Source organism: Syngnathus typhle, linkage group LG11 (genome assembly GCF_033458585.1).
Source record: "Syngnathus typhle isolate RoL2023-S1 ecotype Sweden linkage group LG11, RoL_Styp_1.0, whole genome shotgun sequence".
Lineage (NCBI taxonomy): Eukaryota > Metazoa > Chordata > Actinopteri > Syngnathiformes > Syngnathidae > Syngnathus > Syngnathus typhle.
Window position 1 is genome coordinate 5,535,423 of NC_083748.1, and position 17,861 is coordinate 5,553,283.

The 17,861-nt window shown below is 40.2% G+C and overlaps 3 protein-coding genes across 4 annotated transcripts; 2 read left to right on the forward strand and 1 right to left on the reverse strand.

The window, feature by feature from the left end:
• The first annotated feature begins 1,320 nt into the window (after window positions 1–1,320).
• On the forward strand, window positions 1,321–11,375 carry LOC133162658 (sodium- and chloride-dependent GABA transporter 2-like). The gene is made up of 14 exons (XM_061292012.1): window positions 1,321–1,615; window positions 2,460–2,594; window positions 2,669–2,809; window positions 2,914–2,995; window positions 3,333–3,465; window positions 4,960–5,094; window positions 5,174–5,277; window positions 5,777–5,901; window positions 5,980–6,092; window positions 6,158–6,295; window positions 6,931–7,033; window positions 7,394–7,494; window positions 7,573–7,743; window positions 7,820–11,375. Exons 1-14 carry the CDS (start codon window positions 1,441–1,443, stop codon window positions 7,925–7,927), a joined length of 1,764 nt encoding a protein of 587 aa, XP_061147996.1. The 5' UTR covers window positions 1,321–1,440; the 3' UTR covers window positions 7,928–11,375.
• A 989-nt stretch (window positions 11,376–12,364) lies between these two features.
• Window positions 12,365–13,772, reverse strand: ppil1 (peptidylprolyl isomerase (cyclophilin)-like 1). The gene is made up of 4 exons (XM_061292042.1): window positions 13,607–13,772; window positions 13,263–13,417; window positions 13,058–13,126; window positions 12,365–12,615 (listed from the first exon to the last, which is right to left on the reverse strand). The coding sequence occupies exons 1-4, from the start codon at window positions 13,660–13,662 to the stop codon at window positions 12,395–12,397; spliced, it is 501 nt and encodes a 166-aa protein (XP_061148026.1). The 5' UTR covers window positions 13,663–13,772; the 3' UTR covers window positions 12,365–12,394.
• Window positions 13,757–17,701, forward strand: eno1b (enolase 1b, (alpha)). Of its 2 annotated transcripts, XM_061292021.1 has the most exons (12): window positions 13,757–14,144; window positions 14,286–14,379; window positions 14,442–14,537; window positions 14,717–14,775; window positions 14,856–14,925; window positions 15,396–15,529; window positions 15,665–15,887; window positions 15,957–16,154; window positions 16,222–16,423; window positions 16,494–16,602; window positions 16,686–16,744; window positions 17,455–17,701. In XM_061292021.1, the coding sequence occupies exons 2-12, from the start codon at window positions 14,295–14,297 to the stop codon at window positions 17,522–17,524; spliced, it is 1,305 nt and encodes a 434-aa protein (XP_061148005.1). In that variant the 5' UTR covers window positions 13,757–14,144; window positions 14,286–14,294; the 3' UTR covers window positions 17,525–17,701. The 2 variants fall into 2 exon arrangements, with proteins under 2 accessions (XP_061148005.1, XP_061148004.1); XM_061292020.1 differs by having other exon boundaries at window positions 13,757–14,379.
• The last annotated feature ends 160 nt before the right edge of the window (window positions 17,702–17,861 follow it).

Here is a 17,861-nt window from a genome sequence, read left to right on the forward strand (position 1 = left end):
TGTGATGTCAACATGGCTGATGAGTTTCATTGTTTTACTGTCTTACCTATTTCATGAAGTCATCACAAAACAGAACCCAGAATTTATGGCAATGTAGCGAAGCACTTTGTCTTTGTTGCTCAAGTATAAAAAAATGAAAGAAAAAGTAAACATGTAGTTTTAATGCGAAGCAGCAAATCTCTCTCCAAATATTCATCCTGTCACGCCTCATCGGACTAAAGGTGAGTACACCAATTTTCAGTATTACAAATACAGTTTTTCACATCTGACAAGAAAACATTATCTCAAACTCTCCCAACTTCTTTAAAGCTCGCCGTCCAAGTTATCAAAGGGTGAGTATCTTTTCTTTTTGTGTTATTCATTCTTAACATCTTTGAATACTTGTGTGACGGTTAAGAATGTTGAAATGTTACCTTGCCTAAACAGTTAATAAAGGTTTTATGTTGGCAACAGCTTGACCCTATTTGTCTGCCTGATCACATTTATCATAACAATCGAGACCTGATTGAACCGTAGCACCTGTATTTAAAATAATGCAACAATATCTGGGGGACACAACAGATGTTTTTCTTTTTTTTCCTTCAATATAGGCCTGTCTATAACAAAGACAGATGGAAGTCATTTAAATGGCATGTTTTGAGAATAAGGTGTCTCAAAAAGTGGAAATGGCTCTGCCTGGCCTGGATTCAAGATTTTCAGGTGCAGATATTGTGTGTTATTTCGCTTGAGAAATATTCCGCGCGTCATGTTCTATGGCACTTGCAGTGATAGTTATAGAGTTACACAAACTCCACCGCTTTCTCCACATGTTCTCATGGGTGCTTGTAGCCTGAAAAATGCTGGGTTAAAAAAAAACATTTCTTAAGCACACGTAATTTCGATCTCTTTGTGTGTCTCGGCATCTGAAGACGTTGACAATAAAGCAGACTTTGACTTTGAAATATTAATATTTTCTATTTATTTAACCTGTTGGTCTCACTGCATCCATCCCACTTGCAAACATTGATATTTAATATTAACTTTTAATGATTGTGCGAAGAGAGCTGCAAAGGGAATCAGATATAAAAAAAAAAAGCAAGTAAAAGCAAGCAATGATAAATTTTGCAAAGAAAAGTGGAGAAAGCATATTCTCAGAGTTAAGTCATGTAATCAATTGACTATAACAAAAATTAAGGATATATATTTTTGCAATAAATATGCTTTGTATTAGCTTTAATTGATCGTCCTTTTGGTTCCTTGACACGCGCGCGCACACGCATGCTTGTCTTGCATTTCGAGTCCCGTATCGTTTTTGTTTGTTTCACCTTTCTAGGGGTCCCCCTTGCGGCCAAACCGCTATGCATCCATTACATAGCTCCGTTATGAGACAGTTTCCCATCCAGTCCAACCTCGAACCAAGAGATTGCATCTCCCCCACGATCAGAGTACTCAGCAAGCGGCATGGCAGACTCGCTCGGAAGGATTTGCTACGTTTCTCCTAAGACATCCCCACAAAGACTTAAAGAGCGTGGCAAGTGGGCGACCAAAAGCGAGTTCATCCTGTCAGTGGCTGGTGCAATTATCGGACTTGGAAATATTTGGAGGTTTCCTTATTTATGCTACAAGAACGGCGGTGGTAAGAGTTATTTGTTTTTAATCCAGGATATAAATATAACACCTTTAAAAAAAACGCATCTCTACTGCTTGCATGAAAACAGTTTTTAAACTTTAAAATGTGTTTCTGCATTTTATTTACTTTTGATGTAAGGAGCGCGCGCGCACTTTTTCCCTTAATGAGCAAAGGTTATCACCCTCACAAATAAAATGGCTTTTTTTTTCCTTTTTCTCAGCCGACCATTAGTAAAAGTAAACTACAGCCTCTGCCAAGTCCCTGGGAGCCGTCCCCTGCAATGCTAATCTTTCTGTGTGCCCTCTGCTACACATTAGAGGAAAATTGCTTTGACAGCTTGTAAAAGACTAAAAAAATAACGTTGCACGTGTCCAAGTCACATTCTTGGCTGAACACCAAAAGCCGGAAATTTTGTATCCTCCTAATCATTAGAGTTATGTTGTGTTTTTACGCACACAAAACTTTGCCCATCAAAACTGAACTGCAACCATTTTTTGTTTTGTTTTGGTTTTGGCAGCCCATTCAGTTTATATCCAAAAGAGGAGCATCGTTATGTTTATGTCTTTTCTTTGACTGGGCAGAGCACGCAGGTGAACAAAAAACAAAACAAAAAGAGCAGGCATAAGGAAGTGATGTTAGTGGCATTATGCAGGTGGAATTTGTGTAACTGCTCCCGCGACCTCATCCCAAATTTTCATGACATAAGTTGCACAACTAGTTAAGTAAGTATCAGGCAAGGTTCCTTACGAAAAAGGAACATATCCTAAGGCAGCTCAGTGAAAGGCTGTCACGATTAGTAACTATTCAAATCCTGTCTCGTCCCGCTTACCCTTTTTACCTTTGCTTGCAGGAGCATTCTTCATTCCATACATCCTCTTCCTCGGGGCTTGCGGTGTCCCTCTTTTTGTTCTGGAGACAGCTCTTGGCCAGTACACTAGCCAAGGGGGAATCATGTGCTGGAGGAAGATCTGCCCCTTATTTGAAGGCAAAGCACCTTTTTTCTTCTCAAAAGAACAAGCAGGATAAAGAAATTGTTTTAACGTGAGTTGTTATTTCCAGGCATTGGATACGCCGGTCAACTCATCCTTTTCTATGGCTGCATAAGCTACATGGTCATTTTAGCCTGGGCGTTTCTCTACCTCTTCTCATCTTTCTCCAAAGAGATGCCATGGGCAACGTGTGATAACACGTGGAACACAAGTACTAAAATTACACGCCGCATCAAATATCGGCATTGTTTTATTTTGTTGTCGTGCTGCTAAAAATCAAATGTCTGTGTCTAACGTGTAGCTTTGATATTTTAGACTCCTGCGTTGTATTGACCAACTATTCTTCCAACTGGACTTCCAACGTGAATATATCATCATCTGTTGTAGAGTTTTGGCGGTAAGTCATTTATTTGGGGTTCAATACTTTTTAAAGTTATATAGAAGTGCACATTTGGAAGACTAAAATAGTGGAGTCCTGGGTGCTTCATGGAAATCCATATTGCAACTTCAAATTGCACTTTTAAAAGAATGATTGGAACAATTAACAGATATTGAACAGACATGGGAGAAGTTACACTGGGGCAGCTAGGGTTTTTCCTTTTGGGGGGGGGCAATGGGGTGGATAAGAATATCTCGGGAAGTCCGTAGAATATGGCTATCCACCATAGTAGGTTTTATTGATTTATTTAGTTTATTTTAGTTTTTTATTTATTCAAGAACTGATTTGCTTACAGACGACGCGTGCTAAACATCTCCCCTGGCATTGAAGTTTTGGGAAAGATCCAATGGGAGCTTTCTTTGTGCCTTCTTCTTGCTTGGCTCATCTGCTACTTTTGCGTCTGGAAGGGGGTGCGATCCACTGGGAAGGTAAGAAAGACGCAATGCTACAAATACTGAAGATGAACATTCTGTCCTGCTCAGCTTCCAAAGTTGGCCACGATCTCCTCTGAAAGATAGCTGACTTCCAAGTAGTTCCAAATCCAAAACAAATGTTCATCTTAGGAAATATGTAACACCTCTCCAAAATAATCTAATATTCCATTTTTCTCAGGGCCAGCTTGCACTTAGCTACTTGCATCTGCAGGTCAACGCCTGTTTTTTCATAGCTGACCTCAATAAAATTAAGGTTTAGTTGTGCAATTGTGGTTATTTGGTGGAGGAAAAAAAACTTTTAATATTAAATAATTAAAAGGAGAGAGAAAAAAAATCTGTGAAATGAACAAGACTTCAGTAGGCATCCATAAAATGATGCAGCTGGTCGGATGCGGTCCTCGAACCTTGGGTTTAACACCTGGGAGTCTTTTTCCACTCTGTCTTGGTAACTTCACAATATATATGGCCAGTGACGGGAAGTAAGGATGCTTGCCACAGGTGGTGGATGAATTACGGTCCACATGTCTCATGGCCCCGCCAATTCCAAAATTGACCCCTGTTGCTTAATGTGCGTGTTCACTCTGGCCACTCTTCTCTGGAGCCCCAAAGTACTCCTTAATAGTTTAGGCATAAAATCCATTGTATAGCTGTTTGCCAAATAATACTCAAACAAAAATTCAATTCCTCTTCCTCTGATGCATTGCATAATTTATGTGCACGGCTGGATATATTTTCTTTGATGTCGAAAGTTGTTGACGTGATTTTCATTTGCAGCAGTGAGATGTTTGCCGGTCATCCCTGCATGACTTCTTTCACCCGCCCATCTTTTATTATTGTGCATTCGGAAAGAATAACATGAGAAGTGGCTTCATTTTCCAAACAGCACCAGTATCCTAAAGGAGCCATAAGCAAAAAAAAAAAAAAAAAAAATCCCAGAATGTCATTATATAATCTACTCGTACAAAGTGTACAGTGTTATTTACGGGTATCCTTTTTTTTTTTGCGCTCCCTTTCACAACGACCCTTGTGACTCGGGGATTCTTTCATGGTTATCGGGCCTATTTCGTCAGGGCAGAGTTACACCCCGCTGGGGCAAGGCTCTCACGAAACTTGAAACGCAGTTCCAAACCAGATGAACTCAACGTCGTCTATTTGACGTGCAATTTCTTCACCTCCAGAAAGCTACACTTTGTGCGCCAAAGGGATTGTTGAATCGAGTCTGTTTTAGATAAAGTATCTGTGCTTTGAGGACAGTTTGTTCTTCCTAATGCTTGTCGAAACAGCAACGGCAGACACCGGCGCTGCCCGTTCACTGTCTGAGCCGAGCTGTATCAACATCAGTGGGGACATACAGCCAGGCGTAAACTGAAAATAGGCTCTGTCGCCATCCTGTTTGTCCTTGACACTTTGTGTCGTGGTAAAACAAGTATCAGCTATCACCGATTGCTGTTTTTATTTTTTTGTAATACTTTTTATTGGTCGATTTAGGCCACCTACTTCACAGCAACCTTCCCTTTCGTCATGTTAGTGGTTTTGTTCGTCAGAGGAATGAGCCTTCCAGGTGCCCTGCTTGGCATCAAGTACTACCTGTACCCCAATCCGTCACGGCTCGCCGATCCACAGGTAGTAAATAGATATTGACGCTCAGCAAAAAATTAGTGTGAGGTCATTTTGTTTATAAATGCTGTTTTTCATGTGATAGGTATGGATGGATGCTGGAACTCAGATTTTCTATTCCTACGCCATATGCTTGGGATGTCTGACCACACTTGGGAGCTATAACAAGTATAACAACAATTGCTACAGGTGAGCAACTTTTATTTTACATGAGGCCATTTTACGATACGAAGCGCAAAAGCTATCACGTAACAAAATGTTCAGGAAAATTATTATCTTGGAGTTGTCTGATTTTGGAACGAAATGAAATAAAAGACTGTGTGGTGATTTTTTTTTTCTCAAAATTACCTTCCTCATTTTATAAAAACATTAACTTAGAACACCCTAAATGCAAAAATCGTAGCCTTAACCCAAAACTGTCATTTTTAAAACAAATTTTGGTCATTTCATAAAAAAAAATGCAGATGTCTGCTTTTGCATTTGAATTCTTAACTTATTTTGTTTTGTGAACTTTTAGTTATCATTTTCAATCCTGTTATACAAATTGTTTTGTCCAGCACAGTAATTGATCAAATGTGGTTTCAAACTTGATTAGTACAATGCATTATTTGTCTGTGATTAAAATTGCTCTTTTATAGTTCACTGGCCATAAAACCGCTGCTCATTGATATTTTCTGGCACTTTCCAGGGATTCCTTCTTTCTCTGTTTGCTGAACAGTGGAACCAGCTTCATTGGTGGATTTGCTATTTTCTCAGTTCTGGGCTACATGTCCCAAAAACAGGGTGTGGACATCGCTTTGGTAGCAGAATCAGGTATGACCTCACCAGTCATGCATGCCAAAATGCAAAAGTGGCAGAGCCTCTACTTAAACTTTGGGCTGGTTTATGCAGGCCCAGGACTTGTTTTCATCGTATACCCACAAGCAATCAGCCTCCTGCCATGGCCTCAAGTCTGGTCTGTGTGTTTTTTCACAATGATCATTCTGCTGGGAATCGATGGTCAGGTCAGTTGAAACCTCGGATGGGATGTTTCTGGAGTTAGCTGACCGCTTGTCTTTTTTTTCCTTAGTTTGCTGGACTCGAAAGCATCATGACCTCTATAACGGATATGTACCCTGACCAGATCCAAAAAGGATATCGCAGAGAGCTCCTTTTATTGCTAATCTGTGTTTTTTGCTATCTCTTTGGCAATTTATTGGTGTCACAGGTAAGAAGTCAGGGTAATGAGGCTATCTTTTTTTTTTTTATATGGGAAACTGATGTTATTGAGGTGCAAAAAGTTATTCCCATCAATTATTTCGACCCTTCAATCGTACAAATTATTCACTAATTATCTGTCTGTCCCGATATTTTATCATATTTTAAATGATCCTTCCCCCATTAAAATGAATGGAAAAGCCTTAATCATCCAGAATGTTTGTATCATACTTTTAACAAGTTGATACAAAACATAGAGTAAACATTTTTTTAATACAATGAAAAGAATTCAATTGTTTTTGGAACATCTCCAAATTCTGCTGAACAACAACTCACACCCCTAAAACTTGAAAGTCGTGCGACTCGTAACTCAAGACATTGCCTAATCCCACCAATGGGATATCGCTTTGTTTTTGGCTTCAAATGGCTGCCAGGCTTCATAGACCTTTGCTGAGTTTGTTTCAACATGCAGGGTTTGCCATACCCTAATATTGATTTCATAATGGGACGCCGTCCCATTTCAAAATGTGACCGGGCTGGCACAAAATTGAATACCAGCACGATGACGTTTGGTACATAAATGAATGAAACATCATTTCCAACCTTCTGTTTGGGTTTATGAGAAACTGTCTCTTTCCGTTGTAGGCCGGCTCCTACATTCTGCAGATTTTTGATCACTACGTCTGCAGTGGTCCCACCCTTCTTTTGATGGCCATCCTCCAGTCAGTGGTTATCGGGTGGATTTATGGCAAGACATTCTTAACACTAAATAGTTATGCACTTACTTGCTTCAAAACACAATTATCATTCATCATGTAGTGTTAATAATCGAAGTATGATTTAATTCTACATTTATCTGAGTGTAAGCGACCATCATGTTATTTATTTTGACGCAGACGACAGACACGCTGTCTGATAAAAATAACCACAGGCTCTGGTATACTATTTCAACCTTGTAGAGCTATATTTAAAATAGAGTATACATATCTTTTGGATCACATATTATGGGCTCTATTTCGGAAGACTAAGCAGGTCTATTTATTCGCGCAAAATTAAAATCACTTAACGAAGAGTAATCACTCTCATCAAAATGCGTTTGTCTTTTTAGGTGCTGATCGCTTCAGCGACAACATTGAGGATATGATCGGATACAAACCTCTGACATTGATTAAGTACTGCTGGCTCTACGTCACACCTATGATATGCAGTGTAAGTGCAGCAAAGCAAAACATCACGCCTCACTTTTAATTGCGTTGATCTCATAAAACATTTTGTCTTCTTTTACAGGGAACACTTGTGTTTTTGATGCTGAGATACACACCTCTCAGGTACAACAACACGTATGTGTATCCTCGTTGGGCCTATTGGATCGGCTGGTTCCTTGCTTTGTCGTCACTCTTTCTGATTCCTTCTGCCATGATCTACAAATTGGCCAAAGGAAAGGGTACCTTTTGGCAGGTTGGTGCTTCAGTGAGCCGCCGTCGCTTTATGTTGTTGCTCCTTAACAAAATGTCACACCCTTGTGTGCCCGTAGCGTCTGAAGACAAGCACCCAATGTGCAGACGATCTCCCAGTGATGGCGAAGGAAATGGCGACTCTTCGCATTGCGCTAAACGTTCCCGATGATGGCAAAAAACAGTAATATTCGATAAAATAGCCTCCGTTGAATTGATACATATATACTGTACGTACAGTATATATATTAGATCAGGTTGTTTACTAAAATTAGGTCAGCTATTCTATGCAGTATATGGGTACGCAAAAAAAACTAAGTTAGAAAACGTTTTTAAAATTTTTACAAATGAGTCTATTGAAAGTGTTTTTATTACGCTACAGCATAGGAGTGAACCTCCGCTTATTTGTGGTTTGGCATTCGTAGATTTTTTTTAGGGGGCGGGTAAACCTGGAAAAACTCTTCTACCTGGTTTTGTGTTCAAGTGCCATAGCCATGTCTAAAATCAAAATATTGTTTTCGTGCCATCTTTCACAAACACCATTTAATCACGTTAAACCCATGGTTTGACAATTTGGAAAGGGACCAAAATTGGAAAAAAAGAGACACGGGTTTCTGATGTCTCAAAAAAGGTAAACACCAATTAAATATATTTGACTAGACCTCAGTTCAGACAACACCAAAGGTTCAACTGTTATTTTAGTGCTTTACTTCTATTTACAATTGTGTGACAGCTAGTCTTACATAAATGAGATTTGTGAGGTTTCTACTACATCCATCTCATTCCTTATTAAAGGTAAGAGATTGTTTTGTGTCTTAATCGTAATGTACTACTGTATGTTTGCACACTATTAGGACAACTTTGATTAGTAGGACAAAACCAGGCCCAGAGTGGCTAATCTGGAACACTGTGAGATCCCCACTGGGCCGTGCTATTAGAGCCGCTCTTCCAGACAGTTTAGAAGCAAAGTGCCTTAGTACCATAATTTGTCCTACTTGTCCTACTAGTATGCCATAGTCGTCATACTAGTATGTGGAAAAAGGTTGCTAGCAGACACAGTCGTACTACTAGTGCAGGGATTTTCAACTGGTTTTGTCCAAGGGACCACCATTATAACCAAAAAGCAACTCGTGGACCACTGCTTTGGCGGAATGTTATTTTAATTTGCACTTAAGTAGAATAGACCTATACAGGCTATTTGCATGGCTGTCAATTTTGGAAATCTCATCTACATTTGACATAATTTGGATGGGTAAATTATTCACAAAATTAGCTGGAAAATAAATCGAGTCTAAATACGAAATCCATTTTATTTTTGAAAATGTTACAATTATTTTCCATTTCCAATTTCACGGACCACGTGCAATATCGCCACAGATCACGAGAGGGCCGCGGGCCAACCGTTGATAGTCACTGTACTAGTGCACTGAATTGTCCTACAATAAGGACAATTCAGTGTACTAGTGTGCATCGTGGGGTGGATATGCTCAAACCTGTTGAAAGAGAGCCGTTTGAGCATTAATAGCCACTAAGGTTCCACAATTCGGAAAGGGGCCAAAATGTTGGGGGAAAATGGGCTTCTAATAACAAAACAAAAAAAGTAGAACTGCAAATATGCAAGTTACTCATATCACTCGGTCTCAGTTCAGACTGCACCAAAGGATTATCTCTGTTTTGCATTAGCGCTTAGCTTCGCTTTATTTACTACCATGTTTCAGTTACAAAAAAGACTTGGGAGGATTTTCTAACACACTGTTTTGTTGTTTTGACATTTATATCTCATGTAGAGAATTTTGATATAGTCGTATTTTTACACTGTTACGAGTGTTAATGTTATGGCTTCCGTCAGTCATTCCAGACGCAGCAACCCATTTTGGGGCAGAATGTTCTGATCTTCTCATCTCTGTGTTATACTGTACAAATGCAAATGACCTTTGCCAAAGACACTGACACACACACACACACTTTTGAGCATTTTCTGTCTTTTTTTTTTTTTTTTCTTTCCAAAAATCAGCTAATGCCCAACTGTTGGATGTGTCTGGAAGGTTAACCTGTAGTGAAGAGTGTGTTGAAGTGTGCTAAAAGGTTTGTTTTTTTCTCTTCCCGGAAATGTCAAACGTGTTCAACATTTCTGACAGTAAATCCTTACGTTTTTGTTCAACAACAATTTTGGTTAAGGTAGAGGTTCTGCAATTGTGACGTCAAACTAAATGAAAGCCAATTAGGAAGCGACCTGAAGCTAATTCTGTTGCCGGACTCAAAGTAAAGTGTTGAGTGTTTGCATTGACACCTTTTGCTCATGTGATGGCTATTGGTTTGTCCGCCATGTTGAAGGTCGAGATCGGGAGGATAGGCTTAAAATACAAAGACCACTTGACCAAGTTGTGTTTGTTTTTCCTGTATAACTACCCTGGTCAGTTAATATCAACTGTTATAAAATTTCTAGGATGTGCTACGTGCCAGAAAGTTGAGAGTGTATAAAGAATCCTACATGTTTAACATAATACCGCAGCAACATTTGGCCAATATCCAATGTTGAAGTCCAAGAAGTTTACTCCCATAAGTGGGCTAAAGGACTAACCACTCATAGATCCAACTATTATCTGCATAGCAGTCAAAGGAAATGCCGTGCTTTCTTAGACGGAACCCAGGGGCTACAAATAGAATGAAAACAGCAGGGGCTCTGAATAAGCACCGGAGCAAAACAGAAACACATCAACCTCTAACATGGTGGCCACGGACATGTCAAGAGATGTGTGACTTCATGGGAAAATTCAAATTGAAATGACAAGCAGAAAGGTTTACAACCGCTAGCTAACAACAATTCATCTACTTCTGTACTACTACTACCACCACCACTACTTCGCGTTCTTCTTTTTTGTATTTTCAGGCAGTCTGTGTGCCCTGTAGCACTATGCTGCCTCTCACAGGTCAGAGTTGATACTACACCAAATGCGAATATCTGGATTGGGGGGAGAAAAATGGTGCTCCGATTATTACATGTAAAGGGCGCTGTGCTGGTTATTTCTTGTACACCGCACACGATAAAGTCAGGAAGATCTCACTTGCAGATCCTTAAAAATCATAATGTGTGTACTGTACCCTAACTAACCTCATGTTTTTTGTGTCCTCCAAGCACACAGTGTCCGCACAGACATTTCTTTATTTGGGTTATTTTACCAGCCTAAGTTTTACCATCCCTGTTTCCATTTGAGTCTTAACTTGGCAGGCCTGATCATCAGGTATGGAATGTTGTTTTGCATTCTGTCTAAATGTGTATTCTGTGTGCTTTTCCAGTGTAGCCCGCCATTTTGATGACAGAGCCACTCTCTTTCCTAGTCACTCTCTGTTTATTGGACCCATAGGGGGTATTGCAAGACTTGGCTTAGTTCCCTGCACCATCTAGTTAGTTGAATTTGTCCCTCATCTGACCACGTGCGCACTGCTGGGTGTCACAGCGCCAGTTTGGCCATTTCCACTTCATTTCCCTCTTGGCACCTTCCCCACACTGCCTGCACTTTTGTAGAATGCAAGCCAAACAGCATGCATAAGCATGTTACAAAACAAGCAGACTAACTCATAAATTCAAACCTATGCATATTTTCTACTTTGCTATAAACGGAGTTTCCCCATCAAGCAAGCATTCTCTTCTTTATTTTTGCATTGAAAGTTCTATTTTTTCTTCATCAGGGAAGTGGACTGTTGGGGTGTCACGTTTGTGGTGGTTTGTCACTTTGGGGGGTGGCAAAAGACTAAATGCAGCCATTGGGCCATGGAAGTTTTTTTTTTTTTTGTTGCTACGGAAAAGAATCCACACAGGCGGAGGCTGTCAGAGCGTAGGCTCAGCCTCGGTTTGCTACAAACAGCGCCTCGTTTGTGCAAGTCAGAAGTTACTGCAGACTAATGGAATGCAGTTTTGAGCATTTCTCCAATATCCTTGAGACCTATCTACTAGTACACTATGTATTCACAAGTAAAACAATTCTGCACACTTGCAGAATGACTAGAAGGGACTATTAGAATCTTACTTGTAAAGCCCCCCCCCCCCCCACACACACACACACACACACATAATAAGTCATGCAGGCCATGAAAGATTGCCCAATTCTGGGTCAGTTATTATGATAGAGGATCAAACCAAATTCACTGGAAATGTTAATTTTCTTTCTCCTTTTAAAAGTAGACATCAGGCGTGAAAGTTATGCCAGCTTTACCTCTGACTAATCACTGCCATTGACGGCTATAAATGTCAAAGATCCATTTTAACCGGACTGGCAGTGAATGAGGCACATAGGGACAAATATGTTGTCTTGTATTATCTTATAAAAATTCAACTCAGATATGGCTTCCAAGTTCCAAGTCTGCCTCAAAGTGTTTAGCCTGTTGCTGGCTGTATTATTTTTAATAGTATCTATAATAACTTTAATAAAAGTTTCTTGAAGTTTTATTGATCGATTTATTATTCACTTATGTGACTAAATCTGTATGATGAAATCCAAAATTTCAAAATATTTTATGATATCGTGAATTTTCCATTAGAAGAAATTGAGTTATATAAATTATAATCCAATTTTGTTCCTCAATTACTTTTGTCTACTTATGCAGTTAAAAAATGAAAACAGAAAGTCCTTTAAAAAGTATTTATTGAAAAAAAATTAGTTGGACACAGTGGCAGAGATAATCTTTACATCATCAACAGGTCGATCTTGCCCTTTGGTTTCCACCAACCCAATCCGGCTCAGTACTCCAATCCCCTGCTGAACCCTTCCAAAAATGCTGTGCTTTCCATCCAACCACTGAGTGGGTCTGAGCGTGAGGAAAAACTGACTTCCATTTGAATCTGGTCCTGCATTGGCCATAGCTATTATACCAGCGCCTAATGAGGGAAAAAAAAGTCAGAGTACATATACAGGGCAACCTTAACAAAGGATGTTAATTTTGACGCTCTTTAGATTTAGCCGTTCACCACATTTTTGTATGTGTAAATGTGACAGAATTTCTAATCATTTATTCATAATTGATTTCTGACTAGGGCGGCTCGGCGGCGCACTGGCTAGCACGTCCGCCTCACAGTACGGAGGGTGCGGGTTCAATTCCACCTCCGGCCCTCCCTGTGTGGAGTTTGCATGTTCTCCCCGTGTGGGCGCGTGTGCGGATGGTTGTTCTTCTCTGTGTGCCCTGCGATTGGCTGGCAACCGGTTCAGGGTGTCCCCCGCCTACTGCCCGATGACAGCTGGAATACAGCAAGCCCGCGACCCCCGTGGGGATACAGCGGTACGGGAAATGGATGGATGATTTCTGACTGAACCGTGGCTTACCAGTGAATTTAAGATCTGGATGGAGCTCATCTTCAAACTGTTTTCCAAATATGGAGGCACCACCCCGACCTAGAAAAGATATACATACTATGAGTGAGTTTATTATAAGAAGCTTTGATTAAAATCTCAGTGTTTCAATTATCTCGCCATTTGCCAATGGGTAGACAGATGTCAGATTTGTATTGCAAGACAGTGATGAACCAACCTGTTCCAGTAGGGTCACCACCCTGCACCATGAAGTTTTGTATTATCCTGTGGAACTTTGTGTTATTGTAGTATCCTCTTCTAACCAGTTCAGCAAAGTTTTTGCAGGTTTTGGGTGCATGGTTCCAGTATAGTTCCAACACAATTGTCCCCATCCTGCGGTGCAATGTATTTTTGCATGTAAGAGTTACATTAACATTCATGCAAGGATTTAAAAGAAAACAACTAAATTGTTACAAACGATTGAGACGTAAAGGACAGAAGTAGAGGAAAGTATTTATACAGAACATATCAGCAGAGACTACTAAACGTGTTAGCGTTAAATTAGTTTTTAAAAAAACATACGTTGTCTCCAGTGAAATAGTGGGAGGCTGCCATGTATCTGGAGGTATCCCTGACATAATGTTATCAAATATATTGAAAACACACACAATTTTAACCACACTTCGTCCGCACGGTAATTCAAATGCTTTCTCCAGAGGATCTGCTTCCGGTTTTGCACGCCATTTCCGCCGTATGTCGAAAACAAGTATACGTTGCTGCCCCCTATTGGACAAGTGGATTTATGCACGCCAGTTAATGTGTTGTTCCTAATTTGACCTCCAGGTAGCATCAGTGCACATTCACAACTTTGAAACCAATTGCATTTCGTTCAATTGTATTTGTCATTGTAGTTTGCACTTTGCAATCGTCTTTAACCGTTTAAGATGGGCAAGAGCTACTTTTGCCGAGACAGATGCAGCCACTGCACTGGTGAACTGTCATGTGACTAATCAGATGAGGACATCCTAATCCAATTTGGAGAGGAGCAGCATACTAAACCTGAAGACAGGTCAAGGTATTTTGCGTGGAAGTCTCACTTAGGAAAGAGTCAATAAAAGAGGTGAGTCTGACATATTTTCTGAAACAAAATTTATAGCCAAGATGTTTTGCTTCTACTTAATATTACTGTGTTGATATTGTGTATATCCTTGTTAAGAGACAGCTTGATATAACTCATTCATCTTTCTCCTTCATGTCAAAGTGCTCCATCATGTCAATTCTCAAAATCCATGCCCGAGAGATCTTTGACTCCCGTGGGAACCCCACAGTGGAGGTTGACCTTTACACTGCAAAAGGTAAGAAGATTGAAAATGGTGATTTTTGTAATTTCCATAGTTCTTGTCTGCGGTATTCTTAGGTTTGTTCAGGGCAGCTGTACCAAGCGGTGCATCAACGGGAATCTATGAAGCGTTGGAGCTGCGGGACAACGACAAGACACGCTACCTTGGCAAAGGTTTGCACCTTTTAGTCCACGGTGGGACTGTTAAATGATTATTATTTATAAAGCAGACCTTTTCCTAAATACAAAAACAGTAAATGTTCCAGTAGGTGAGGTCAAAGTGTCAAATATCATAGTTGAATGTGATGCTGAATTATTGACTCAAATTTGATATTTACTTTTCGTAACCACAGGCGTCTCAAAGGCAGTCGAGAATATAAATTCATCTATTGCACCTGCACTTGTTGACCAAGTAAGAAGTTCATCATTCTTGTATTGAATTTGGTTACTATTTTTGACATCGTATTGATGTGTTCATTTGCTACTTTTCAGGATGTATCTGTTGTCGAGCAAGACAAAATTGACCAGATGATGATCGACCTGGATGGCACGGAGAACAAATGTAAATGGCAATCCTTTCTGTTGTAGCTTCTATTTTTTTATGACATTTTATTTTTAGTGTGGCCTTAAACACCCTTAGGTCCAAATGGCTAAGTGTCGTATGTCTTTTCTTTTAATTTTGTGAATAATGAAAGAAAAAACACCCACTCTAATGCAATGGATAGATAGACAGAGAAAAATGAGAACAAGATAAATCTTTTAATGACTTTTTCCACCATAAACGTGACTCATACCCTGTACAGGCCAATAGAAAAAAAAATCATTTCAACAGGGGAAGTAGAAATAAATGATTGAAACAATGTGGTTGGACAATTTTCAAGCCCTCTTATGACTGGAATGTGGCTGTGTTCTGAATTACTCAATAACATCCAGACTGATGTGAATCAAATGTGAATCAACTTGTATGGGCAAAGAATTGTACTGTATACATGCAGACTTCCAATTCACATGTATGTAATTATTTTTTTTTAGCTAACTTCGGTGCCAACGCCATTCTGGGTGTGTCACTGGCCGTTTGCAAAGCAGGCGCCGCAGAGAAAGGAGTCCCTCTATATCGTCACATTGCTGACCTGGCAGGAAACCCCAAAGTCATCTTGCCTGTACCGGTGAGACCTTGTAGTCCTCATTTGCTCACACCGTATCCCCCACCCTAAAAGCGACTCACTGTGCCCCCGATAAATCACAGCATGTCTTTGAAATTTGAAACAATTAATACAGCTCTTGTTCCTCACTGCCACCAGGCCTTCAATGTGATCAACGGCGGCTCCCATGCAGGCAACAAGCTTGCCATGCAAGAATTCATGATCCTTCCGGTTGGCGCCAGCACCTTCAGGGACGCCATGCGCATCGGAGCCGAGGTCTACCACAATCTCAAAAATGTCATCAAGAAGAAGTACGGGCAGGATGCCACCAATGTAGGCGACGAAGGGGGCTTTGCTCCAAATATTTTGGAGAACCAGGAAGGTAAGCACGCTTGACTCATGTTACATGCAGCGTCATTTCCTGTCCTTTTCTTCAAATTTGACACTTCAGCACTGGAGTTGATAAAGGAGGCTATTGCCAAAGCGGGATACACCGACGAGGTTGTGATTGGCATGGACGTGGCAGCCTCTGAATTCTACCGGGAGGGAAAATACGATCTCGACTTCAAGTCTCCCGACGATCCCTCGCGCTACATTGCTCCCGAAGAGCTCGCTGACCTCTACAAGAGCTTTGTGAAGGATTATCCAGGTCACCCTCTGCTTAACACGCTGTTTGTTTACATGCGATTCAACAGCACACATTTCTCAATTCACAGTGGTGTCCATCGAGGACCCATTTGACCAAGACGACTGGGCCGCGTGGAGCGACTTCACGGCCGGCACCGACATCCAGGTTGTCGGAGACGATCTCACCGTGACCAACCCGACTCGCATTTGCAAGGCTGTGGAGGAGAAGGCCTGCAACTGCCTGCTGCTTAAAGTCAACCAGATTGGCACCGTAACAGAATCCATGCAAGCGTAAGTTGATTTGTAACAATCTAGGGTGGCTCACCTGGAGGGAATAAATAATTTCTTCTTGTTTTTTCAGGTGCAAGATGGCCCAGGAGAGCGGCTGGGGAGTGATGGTAAGCCATCGCTCTGGAGAGACGGAGGACACCTTCATCGCGGATTTGGTGGTCGGCCTGTGCACTGGGCAGGTAGACGCCAGGAGCGATGAAAACTCAAAATGCTGTCTAAGGGAACTAAGGCCCAACACAACACACTATTTCTACACTTTCAGATCAAGACTGGGGCACCTTGTCGCTCTGAGCGTTTGGCCAAATATAATCAGATTCTCAGGTGGGTCATCCATCCTTTTTTTTTTACCATTTGTGAAATTTTAAAAAAATCTGCAAAAACACCTGTCTTTGTGGATTTCTCATAATTATAATCAACGATTATTGAACATGGTAGCAAATAGATATCAGTATGCAACACTTGTCTTAAATGTTGTTAAATGTTATTTGTATTTAATTTAGTGATACTTTTGCACACCACTAGAGGGAGCCCACATATCACTTGTTACTCTCAGATTTATAACATTGGGCGTGAATGATTTTGGACATTGAATTATTTTTGTCATTTTTTTTAGCTTCTCTTAACTATAGCTAAGCCGCCTGTCACTTAAAAAATACCCATTAAAACAAATAATGATTATCTTTAGCCAAAAATTTAGCCAATTCATGAATCACTTTAGATTTAACTGTATATTCATTTGATATAATGAATGTATTTGAATGTATTGCAGCTAATCCCTCTCGGGCAATATTCTCTCTGCTGCATTTCTTTGCTGAGCACTACTCAGAGAAAAAGGCATGTTATATAATGCCTCGTGCATTCATGCGTTACACACCAAAGAATTAAATGGCATGCATGCAGGCGGGAGAGTGATTTCAGAGTGTTATTTGCGACTGAATGGTGTTGCATGCCTGAGTTGATTCTGTGTTGTGTCTTTCTCAAAAGCACAAATAACCTGTGCGTGAAACTAATTGAAAGCATTTGTATTGTAGAATTGAAGAGGAGCTGGGAGATGAAGCTTGTTTTGCAGGGAAAAACTTCAGACAGCCATTGCCACAGTAAATTTACACCCTCAAAAACAGGATATCCAGAAATCATGACAAGCAAAGCTGAAGCACTGAAATTATTATTTTTTTAATCTAAAGTAAAAATAACATTAAGATTTATTCAGAGCTACAATTAACTAGTTATGAGAACATGTGCTCTCTGAGATCTAGTCAATAAAAAACTCAATGAGAAGATGGTGTGTTTCTAAACATTCTTATGTCTTATCTGGTAAATTAATTAGTTAGTGGGTAAGTTATAAGTTATAGTGGGTAACTTCCAAGTATAATGTTGCTTGTAGAATGGATGCTTTACAGAAGCCTTTACATAAAAAAAATGAAACACCCAATTATGA

Excerpts from the sequence above, each read along its gene's own strand:
- LOC133162658 (XM_061292012.1), top strand. The coding sequence starts at position 1,441 with ATGGCAGACTCGCTCGGAAGGATTTGCTACGTTTCTCCTAAGACATCC. Across the intron at positions 6,296-6,930 it reads GCAATTTATTGGTGTCACAG|GCCGGCTCCTACATTCTGCA; the intron begins GTAAGAAGTCAG and ends TTTCCGTTGTAG. Across the intron at positions 7,495-7,572 it reads TCACACCTATGATATGCAGT|GGAACACTTGTGTTTTTGAT; the intron begins GTAAGTGCAGCA and ends CTTCTTTTACAG.
- ppil1 (XM_061292042.1), bottom strand. The coding sequence starts at position 13,662 with ATGTCAGGGATACCTCCAGATACATGGCAGCCTCCCACTATTTCACTG. Across the intron at positions 13,418-13,606 it reads ACTATTTCACTGGAGACAAC|GATGGGGACAATTGTGTTGG; the intron begins GTATGTTTTTTT and ends ATTGCACCGCAG. Across the intron at positions 13,127-13,262 it reads TGGTGACCCTACTGGAACAG|GTCGGGGTGGTGCCTCCATA; the intron begins GTTGGTTCATCA and ends TATCTTTTCTAG.
- eno1b (XM_061292020.1), top strand. The coding sequence starts at position 14,277 with ATGTCAAAGTGCTCCATCATGTCAATTCTCAAAATCCATGCCCGAGAG. Across the intron at positions 15,530-15,664 it reads AAGTCATCTTGCCTGTACCG|GCCTTCAATGTGATCAACGG; the intron begins GTGAGACCTTGT and ends CACTGCCACCAG. Across the intron at positions 16,745-17,454 it reads AAATATAATCAGATTCTCAG|AATTGAAGAGGAGCTGGGAG; the intron begins GTGGGTCATCCA and ends TTTGTATTGTAG.